Source organism: Cryptomeria japonica, chromosome 1, assembly GCF_030272615.1.
Source record: "Cryptomeria japonica chromosome 1, Sugi_1.0, whole genome shotgun sequence".
Taxonomy (NCBI): Eukaryota; Viridiplantae; Streptophyta; class Pinopsida; order Cupressales; family Cupressaceae; genus Cryptomeria; species Cryptomeria japonica.
Genome location: NC_081405.1, coordinates 698,694,122 through 698,704,986, shown reverse-complemented (window position 1 = coordinate 698,704,986; position 10,865 = coordinate 698,694,122). Strand labels below are relative to the sequence as shown.

At 36.6% G+C, this 10,865-nt stretch overlaps 1 protein-coding gene across 1 annotated transcript; it reads left to right on the top strand.

Annotated features, from left to right (window-relative positions):
- The first annotated feature begins 958 nt into the window (after positions 1–958).
- LOC131044623 (uncharacterized) lies at positions 959–2,169 on the top strand. Its single transcript, XM_057977980.1, has 2 exons — positions 959–1,358; positions 1,610–2,169. Exons 1-2 carry the CDS (start codon positions 959–961, stop codon positions 2,167–2,169), a joined length of 960 nt encoding a protein of 319 aa, XP_057833963.1.
- The last annotated feature ends 8,696 nt before the right edge of the window (positions 2,170–10,865 follow it).

The window sequence follows — 10,865 nt, the reverse complement described above, 5'->3', positions numbered from 1 at the left end:
TCTCCCCATCTCTTTCATGATTATTCTCTCTTGGAATGTTAGGGGTTTGAATAGAATCCCTTGACAAAAGGATATTCATGATTTGATTGGATTTCATTCTCTAGATATTTTCTATATTCAGGAGACTAAACTTTCAGTTGACTCCATACTTCAGTATGCTTCTAGTATTTGGCGATTTGGTAAATGTCAATGCATTGCTTCTATGGGCTCTTTTCAGGGTCTGGCTATCTTTTGGGACCCAATAAATATTGTTCCACTCTCGTGGATCTCATGTCACTCTACTCTTTTGATAGTTGCTTCTAGTTTGGAATCTGGAGAGATTATTTTGGTTACTAATGTCTTTTCCCCAATCGATTTCCATGGAAAAGTTTTGTTATGGTCTCATATTCGGTATGTTAGATCGTGTTCTCCTTTCCTCCCATGGGTTTTAGGTAATTATTTCAATTTTGCATTAAGTTTGGAAGAGAAAAGGGGAGGGTTAGCTCGGTTGGGTCCTTCTTTTGATCTTTTTCGTGAGAACATGGACTCCTTAAACTTAATCGATATTAAGCCATCAAATGGGATCTTCACTTGGAATAATTAACAAAATGGGGATGGAGCTGTATCTGAACTATTCGATAGGTTTCTTGTTTCTTTTTTCGGTTAGCGGTAGCTTGAGTACTTCTTTTGAAATTCTTGATTGGAGGGGCTTTGATCATTGGCCAATCAAATTTTCTTCTGCCTCTGTTTCAGTTCTAGCTTATGTGGCTTCGTGATTGTTCCCCCCATGACTTATTAACTCAGCGATGGAGATATGGTGGCCCTCTCTATGGCACTGATATGTATTCATTTGTTAAGAAGTTTCAGTTTATCAAATTTTAGCTTAAGATATGGAATAAGTTGTGCTATGGTAACCTTCATGCTAGGAAGAGGAATGCTCAAGCTCATTTGGATGTTGTCACTCATCAGATTTGGGATCATGGTTTCTCAAAGGATTTGGGTAGGGCAGTCTCAAGTTGTGAGGGATTTAGAAGAGTGGGAGCTTTGTGAAGAGATTTTTTGGAAGCGAAAGGCTCAGATTGATTGGCTTCAAGAAGGGAATGGGAATACAGCCTTTTTTCATAAATCGGTGCAAGCTCTTTGGAATGGGGGTTATATCTCCTCTTTGGTGAATTCTAAAAGCATTCATCTAACTTCTCTTCAAGATTTGTGTTGTGAAGCTACTCAGTACTATTCTGCTCTCTTTTCAGAAGATTCACCTCCAGCTGGAGCTGGGGAGAATATGGTTCTTGCTTGTATCCCCACTTTAGTCACCAATTTGATGAATAAGTCCCTTATGTGTCCAGTTTCTTTGCCTGAGTTGAAGGAGGTGGTTTTGGGTTTGCATAAAGATAAAGCCCCAAGTCCGGATGGATTTTCTATTGAATTTTTCAAGAATTTTAGGATATTGTTAATTTGGATTTGTTGGAGGTGGTCTGAGAATCTTATGGTAGCAAACAAATGCTTCGGGCCTTGAACTCTACTTTCTTTTTTCTTATTCCCAAAAAGGAGGGTGCTAACTGACTGGATTTTTTTCGGCCTATTGCTCTGTGTAATGTGGTCTACAAAATTATTACTAAATTAATTGTAGAGAGGCTCAAAGTGTGGCTCCCGAATTTAATATCAGGGGAGAAAGGAGGTTTTGTGGCTAGTAGACAAATTTTAGATGGGGTGGTGATCACTTCTGAAGCCATTCACTCTATGGCGATTTCTAGAGATAAATCTATGTTCATCAAGCTAGATATGGCCAAAGCGTATGATAGAGTTAAGTGGCGCTTCTTAGAAAAACTTCTAATTTCTTTTGGTTTTAGTCAAGAGTGGGTCAATTGGATGATGAGTTGTGTTACTCCTTATTCCTTCTCTGTTATTATCAATGATGAGTTGTCTATATTATTTGGTGCTTCTAGGGGTCTTCATCAGGGGGATCCTCTTTCTCCCTATGTGTTTATTCTTATGGCGGAAGGCTTGGGTAGATTTATTAAGGCTAGAGTTTCTCAGGGATTGATTCAAGGTTGGAGTTGGGTTCATGGGATACCCACACTTTCTCATTTTCAATTTGTGGATGACACTACTCTTTTGGGGGCTGCTCATCTTCAGGAAGCCGAGTATTTCAGACAAACATTAGATATTTATTTGGCTTCTTCAAGTTAGAAAGCCAATGAGCGTAAATATTCTATCTAATTTTTTAATACTCCTGAGGCTATTCAGAGAAGGATTGCCAATATTTTGAGGTTTCAAATTGTCTCTTTACCCTTGGTTTACTTGGGAATCCCTCTTTCTATTGGGAGGTTTCGTAGATTGTTCTAGCAGGATTTGTTGGATAAGGTGCATCAGAAAATTGATCATTGGACTCATAGATGGTTGTCTTTTGCTGCTAGGGTGACTCTTCTTCAATCTGTGATTTAGGCTCTGCCTATCTATAGGTGCCTTTTTTGTTTGTCCTTGTGTATATTCTTAAGGAATTTGACTCTCTCTCTCGCAAATTCCTTTGGAGTGGTAATTTGCATTCTTGTAAATGGAGCCTAGTTAAGTGGGATTCTGTGTGTAAGCTGAAGAAGGAGGGGGGTATTGGTCTTATTTCTGCTATCTTGAATGGGCAAGCTCTTGCTACCAAATTATATTGCCATTGGTGTACCTATCAAAATCAACTTTGGGCTTGCATTCTAATGCATAAGTATCTTAGAGGAATTAACATTCTGGATGTTCCTCGGTATTGTTTTGAAGGAAGGGGATCTTTGATCTGGCATGCTTTGAAAATTGGGGCTCAGCTAGTTAAGATAAGTTTATTTTGGATATGTAATAAGGGCTATAAAACTCTCTTTTGGTTGGATTCTTGGGATGGCAATCCTCCTATCCTTTCTATGTATCCACACCTCCAACCTCTTTGTGATGTTTTTTTTGCCATGGGTTGGGATAAGGTGGAGCATTATAAGATTGTTTGAAATTTAGGGCTGGCTAATGTCTATGTATGGAAGAACCCCCGTGAATGGACACCTGGTGGATCTGAGGGTGCTCGTAAGGATTTGGCCTAGATTCTTGCTTTGCGAGAGTGTAATTCCCTGGCAGGGCATGATATTCTGGCCTGGGGCAAAGATACTTATGGTAAGTACTTTGTTGCTACTGGCTACTTGGAGCTTATTCGACAAATTTTTGGAGGGGAGGAAGTTTCTTGGTGGAAACATGTGTGGAGTAAATTTTCTTGGCCTAAATGTAACTTATTTATGTGGCTGGTTGTCCAAAATCATTGTTTAACTTGGGATGATTTGTGCAAACAGGTTTTTCAAGGTCCCTCTATGTGTGCTTTGTTGCAATAGTGAGGAATGTGTTTCTCACCTCTTATTTTAGTGCTCCTTCACCAAGGCCATTTGGCATTTCTAGTGGGAGCTTTGGAACCAAGCCTGTTGGCATGTTTTCTATTTAGTTGAATTCTGGGTCCATTTGGGGTATGCCTCTTGTTAGGACTTATTTTCTCTAGGTGGCTTGGGCTATTGGACCCTCTTTCCTTATTTGGCATATTTGTCTAGAAAGGAATCATTGAATTTTTCATGATGCTAGGATGATTGTTCAACATTTGTGGTGGAGAATCATTCATTTTATTCGTGAGACCGTTATGGCTAAGGGTGATTTTGATGGGGTTGTAAATCCTGGGGATGTTGATATATGTAATCGGTTCAATTTCTCTCTTCAAGGAGGTGTTTTTTCTCTTGAGGGGCAGTGTGCTTGGCAGATAATGAGAAATAGATGTCGTCACCCTCTACGAAAGATTAACAGGGAGGGTCGTTGGTCCTCTCCCCTTAGGGAATTTTCAAACTTAAACACTAATGGCTCATCTCAAAGGAATCCTAGTCATGTTGGTATTGGTGCAGTTGGTCATGATAGTTCTAGATATATTTAATTTATCTTCTCAATTTATAAGGGTTTTCATAACAATAATTTAATGGAGGCTCTTGCCATTTTGTATGTGGTGGAGTGTAGTTGTGCTCTTGGCTTGGAATGGATTATTTGTGAATCTGATTCTCAAGTGATGGTGACTTTGATGAATGAGCAATGGTTAGACGAGGGTAGCTGGCACTTGGCTATGGTGATTAGGCAGATTCTTTGGTTGTGCAATTCCATGGAATCTAGTACTTTTAATCACATTCCTAGGGAATGGAATGGAGTTGTTGATAGTTTAGCCAAGTGGGCTTCTGATTATGGGCAGGGCTGGAATATAGTTGACAAGGGGCAATTATCTTCGGATATGTCTCATTTGTTGGACGACTTAGTGGATATTGATAGAGTTGTGTAATGTTTTCTTTGTTGGGCATTTGACCTTCTTACTTTGTATCTCTTTCTTTGATCTAATAAATTTTTACTCCTCTTTTCTTTTTGAATAGTCAGTTTTTGTATGTGTAGCTAGATTTTCTTAAGAGCTTATTTTGTTTCATCATTCTCTAGTTTTATCCAATGTTGTGCTTCAATCTCGTAAATCATTGTAATTAGGTAAATATAGGAATCAAAGACTTCCATTCAAAGCCACTATGATATGTCTTTGTAATCCAAATGCAAACCATTCAATTTTATATTTCTCCAATAGGGGTTCTTTCAATTGGTGGCATACCTCTTTAAACCTCTTATGATAAGCCTTGACTAATTCATTCTCCCTTTGTGCCAACTCTCTCATTTTATTGGCACTTTTTTCAGGGATGGCTAGAGTATCAAATTTTACCAAGAAATCATCTTTAACCAAATCCCAACCACTTTCATGTTGAGGATAGATCTTCATATACCAAAAAATTCATCCTTTCTTAAAGAGGACACAAAGTCCAATAATCTTTGTCTATCTTCTACACCTTTCCTTTCCTATACGGACTCCAACAAGAAAACATGTTCTACAACTTTGGTGGTGTATTGGCCAAAGACTAATGTCTTGATTGATGCTTCCATTTCGTGTGGTTTCTTTTCTAGTTTAGGTTTATGGTTTTGTGAGCTCTCATTTTTCTCCTTTATAGTCTAAAGCATCTAGAGCTTCTCTTCTCTACCATTATCTCTCTTCAACTTAATATCAAATAGTCTCTTCCAAGTATGTCATCCCAAGCAACTTTTTGCTTTAATTTTTCTTTCGACTTGCCTTCTTCTCTTTTCTATGATAATTCTTTCATTGAACTTTCCTCTTGTATGGCTAATGGTATGGATCCTAAATAGGGGTTGTGACTCCTCAAAACAATGTTTCATATTTTAATTTCCAAGTGACATTTGATTAGTTGTTTTTTATTAAAAAAACAGTGTTAACTAGGGTGCTAACCCTTTACATGGCCAAAAGGCTATCAATAATTAAACAATAGCCCAAAGGCGGCAAAAGACCAAGCAAAGGTGCAAACCCTGAACAAACAAAGTCAGACAAGCCAAACAAACCTGTCAAACCTGCAACAACCCAACCCATCTCAAGAGTGGGCGGTAAATACCCAAAACTTGACGAAGGGGGGGTTGGGAAAGGGGGGTAGATTTTCCCTTCCACCTACGACAAACAACCATCCAAGAAACATTATCATTAGGAACATTCAAAGAAAAATCAGGCGAGGAAGACCACATAGAGTTACTGCCAAACTACTGCTACAAAACAATACCAAATTGTTGTTGTAGTACAACAACAAGAGTATAATCGCCAAGACAAGAGCGAAGCTATGGAGTAGGAGAAAGAGATATAGGAGCCAAGGGGATGGAAGAGTCCACGGTAGCAGTAATATCAACAAAGGCTTCATTAGTAATAAGGGGCACCTCATCTTGAGAGGAGACATCATCCTCCAAAGAGGTGTCGATAGAAGCAAACTCAAAAGCATTAACCATCAAGTGATCTCTTTCCACTAAGTAGCAGCACTTTTGCAGCAGGAGAGAGAATAGTTTGAAGCTAAGTGAGTTGTTGAGACATTTGATTAGTTGTTGACCTCAACTCTTTGCTAAAATTTAATTTAAGTTTCCCTTCCTTTTTTGTTTCATATTTTCTTAATTTTCCTAGGCATTTATTAACTAAGTCTTCCAAGTATTTTTCAATTAACGGTAATACCTTCTCTAGAGCTTTCAAAAATTCCATAAATATGTCATATAGTTTTATTGTTATATTTGGTAAGTTTGTTTTGTTTATAAGATTTTTGAAAGTTGTGGTATGGTAGGAGCCTCCTAACCTCTACATTCCCCTAAAAACCTTTTAGATTCTCCATAGTCATCAATGTGCTTCTATAGACTAGTTAATAGTTGTCATGTTTTCTCTTAGCATGAATTTGATCTTTCTAGGGTCTTCACATCCTTTTTTTTTCTTTCTTCTTTTCAGTAGCACCCAACTTGGTGCGTAGCAGAACGTACCTTGTCACACTTAGCAACACCCACATTGGCACACAACAACCTCATTCTCTCTACAATTTCCATCATCTTGCAGTGTCTCTCCTCTCTTTCAACAATTTGTCTTTGTATCCTTTTCTCACTATTTGGGCTGGCCATTGTCACTTCTTTTTTTAACTAAATTTTCTCCTTAATTTCTCTAGTATTTTTTTGTCTCCTCTTGCCATGGGTATTTTTGTTTTGGGATTACAATACTCCTTTATTATTCCCCGTGGTATTTATCCAACAACTCTTCTATTGATCACATCTTTTCAAGGATAACTTTTGAATCTCTTCCCCTTTTTCCATTTTCCTCCCCCTTGGGCCCTAACCCCTCTAACAAGGTAGATATTAATAGGATATTGTTACAGATTATTAATACACTTTCATCATCCACCTTTCTACTCTAGTATATAGTTTTGAATTTGAAAATATTTCCTGTTATCCTCAACAAGACCTAACCAAGGTCCTGACAATAGAACCAATGTTAGTAAGAAATTTGGCGGACATAAATAAAAAATTATGAACCCCAATGACTTTCTTGGTGTTGTAGTCATATAACCTAGACTCAATCCTATTAAGGGAAACAAGGAGTTCAATCAAGACAAGAGATTATATACTTAACAGAATATCAAGGACATACACAACACATCATATTACAATCCACAAGCATTTATATTGTTTATATTCATTTAATACATCATATAAATCCTTATAACTTCTTGTATTCATCTATAAATTCATATTATATCTTTTATAACATTAATTTCTCTATATTCTATCCATCTATATATCTCTCTATATCACTACTATTGGTGATTACATCTTATAATGTATTTATTCCTAGGTGATGGGACGTGATGCATACATAGTATCCCTAGTCTACATGTTGTGTTCCAAATCCTAGGGTTCGTAGACTTGATGTGACAAGATATGGTTTCTCACTGCTCTTTTCCCTGCCAATAGTTGAGTAGAGATATTGGCTATTAAGGCTGATAATTGGACAATGTTTCCTTAAATAATGTGTGTTCCCAAGATCATAGTCATTATATGGAGTAACTGGATAATGTTGTTGAGTATGTCCATGGAAATAGGGAACCAAAAAGAGGTCTTGAGTGGCCATTTTTTGTTTGAAATCATTAAAAACCCTATCTTGGATGAAAAATTGAAGATAGTTACACTCAAAATTTGAAGAATCAACAAGAACAATAGTGGTAGTACTTTGAATCTACGTAAAAGAATCAAAGAAGGCAAAGGAGATATGGTGCACATACTACTCCTGAGAGGGATATATCTAGAATGAATGCCCTAAAGCATAGGGAGAGGACAACTATTGCAGTACATGTAGAAGTGAAACCAATAAATGCCAATTCATTATATTATGCTATTTGTAGAGGATGGGTCACCACCTAACTAAGGATTATCTAGATTAATAGCCTCTTGTCTCTAATGGAGGGAACCGTTGCAACAAGGGATGTCATAGCCACAATTTAAGTGCAAATGAAAGAAACACAAATGATTAGGTTATAAATAACCCCCTTGGAAGGACAATAAAAATTCTTATGCCATGCATAATAACTCACACCAGGAGTACATTGAGGATAACCGACAATCTAACTATAGAGGAGGTAGAGGACGAGGAAGAAATAGTGAGAGGAGGAATTATGCCACATGCTTCAATTATGGAAAAGTTGGTCATTATGCAACTAAGTTTTAAGGAGATAAGAAAAAACAAATGCCCATCTTTTTGAGATGAATATCTTTACCTTTATAAGTGATCTGAATAATACTACCCAAAAGAGTGTGAAGCTCCCAAAGGATGGACATATGTCCTATGACACATCTAATGAAGAGTATTTTGAAGAAGAGTAGGTGGTGAAAATAAAGAAAAAGAAAAAAAATGGACCAAAGAGGAAGGCCACAACCCTTAACAAGGCAAGGGAAAAAAATAAACATGCGGAAATTGAAGAGGAATATGAGGATTCTAATCTAGAAGAAACAGATCAACAGTAGTTCCAACCAAATAAAATTAAGCATGAGAAAGTAGTGGAAAAGGCCAAATAGCATATCAATCAGTGACAACAAAGAGGAAGTGAGTTGTTTTACTTAAGAGGAGGTAAGAATGTTAAAGGATTTGGCCTCTTTACCACACAAAAAAAAGATCTAGTGGGAAAATTAAAATAATTGGACAAGCAGAGAAACAAGAAAAAATAGAACCCAATAAACCAACTGACTGGGGACTAAATCTAGAAGAATGGTCCTCTACTCACCAATGTACATCTCAATGATAATAAAGTATGTAATGATTGATCTAGGTGTAGATTTGAAAATCATATTGGCTACCACATGGGAGAAACTAGGAAGACCAAAGCTTGTAAAAACACTAGGTACATGGAGAAGCATGGAAACATTAGGTACATGGAGAAATGTTGAGATTGACATTAAAGGTATAAAACAAATTGTGGATTTTCAAATAGTAGAGATGAAGGAACCATTTAATATCTTTAGAGCTATATTAGGATAGAGATGGTTTGTTAATGAAAATGGTATTGTTGATTCCCAGAAAGAAGAAATATCATCTACAAATAATAATAGAATAGTCAACATCCAATTGGGGAACTAAAAGATAAACGCATGTGGAAGGAATTGCATAAAATGAAGAATGAGAAGATCTAAGAAGCCCCTACCCTATATTATAGCTCCTGGATGTAAAAGAAGAAGAAGAAAATTCCAATAGCTCAAAAGAGATTGAACTTGATAATGACCATGAAAGCTCAGACAATGACAAAGTTATTGATGCTTGGATGTAGGGAGAGCAAGAAGAGCATTCTGAATAGCATTTCTAATACATAGCATACCTATTAGACCTTTTTGAAACAATGCAGAACACTTTATGGTTTTGCAAATTAAAAAAAAAAAGACGTAATCATCATTCAAGTACCCTACTACCCAGTTACAACCTAGAAAAGGTATTTGTGGAATTGTCAAAACTACATCACCAATCAAACCATTGAGATTCAAAATATGAAATAAGCTTGGGCAAAGGTCACTCATAATCACCAAGGGAAAAGTTTATAAATATTATTCAGCAATGCTAAGTACTAGAAGGCAATAGAAAGATTAGAGAACAAAACCCTAATTTTGCACACTAACCCTAAAAAGATCTGATGTAGCATAGGAAAGAAATATGCTAAACATAATCTTAATTTTATCTAATTGTATATAATTATATCATATTGTATTATAGAGTGGTATTATAGAGTAGATGGGAGAAATAAAGTGGTCAGAAAAATAGAGCCATAGAAGGATTAACAAGCACAAAACAGTGAGAAAAAGCAACAAACAACTACAACAATAAATGAACTACCTTTGGTCAAGCCTATATAAGTATCAACCATCACTATCACACTCAATTTCTGACTTATACTTACTTTTGCTATCATTTTTCTCATGTGAACAAAGCTCTCTATGATCAAACCCTAGCTATAACTCACGTGTTCATTGCTACACTTCAAAACTGCTAAGATGGTTGCACCTATTCTCATTGATTCTTCATAGAAGCCTCACCCTAAATATAATAAATTCCCCTATAAATGATAGAGGTCAATTTGACAAGTCCAATCTCCAAAGTAGCTAGACACACCATCTATACAGAGAATATGCAAAAATGCATTAATGCCCTAATTACAGAAGTCAATCATACGAAGTTCGAAGAACTCAAGGTTACATCACAACACATGAGGAGTGGATTTGTATGGTACTAAACCGATTCCATGGTGTGTATCTCTACTCGGAAAAAATCTATAGGATCACAAAGGAGGATGCTCAAGTAGTTACCAAACTCAAGACACAAGGGGAGGTGTCACCAAAGGAAAGCTATAAAAAATGTAGAAGTCACAAAGCTTACCAAAGCAATGTATGATGGTTAAAGTCTTGATATGACTAAGATCACCAATACAATAATGAAATATGCAACTATGGGGATTGCATATAAGATATATTTCACAAATAGAGAGGGTTCTACTACTACCACCACAATACATGTAGCATTCCAAATGGTAATGGAATGGAAAGATATTGACCTTTGTGAGGTCTTGCACCAAACAATCAAATACCACTTTCTATATGAAACCCTAATTATTTGCTTAGAATCTTATTTTATGCATGAACTACCAACTTTTGCAAGTAAAGTTTTGGACACTACTAGGTCAATTGCAGCACAAATTCAAGACCATGTTAGACATTCATGGGATGCCACCTCCTTTATAACCACATACTAGGGGTTCTTTAAATCTTTTCAAAATAGAATACAAAATAGGGAAAGAATTTCATATGAAATGGTCCAGCAATATATTGGTAGACAAATATTACACCATGATGGAGGCAATAGCACCCCAAACCTCTTGGATAACCCAATCGCCCTATGAGATAACAACTACAGAGATTGACTCATATGCAACTACTCTGCAAGTCTCTAAAGCGAAGAGATCCCA

Excerpts from the sequence above, each read along its gene's own strand:
- LOC131044623 (XM_057977980.1), top strand. The coding sequence starts at position 959 with ATGGTTTCTCAAAGGATTTGGGTAGGGCAGTCTCAAGTTGTGAGGGAT. Across the intron at positions 1,359-1,609 it reads GTTGAAGGAGGTGGTTTTGG|AGAGGCTCAAAGTGTGGCTC; the intron begins GTTTGCATAAAG and ends AATTAATTGTAG.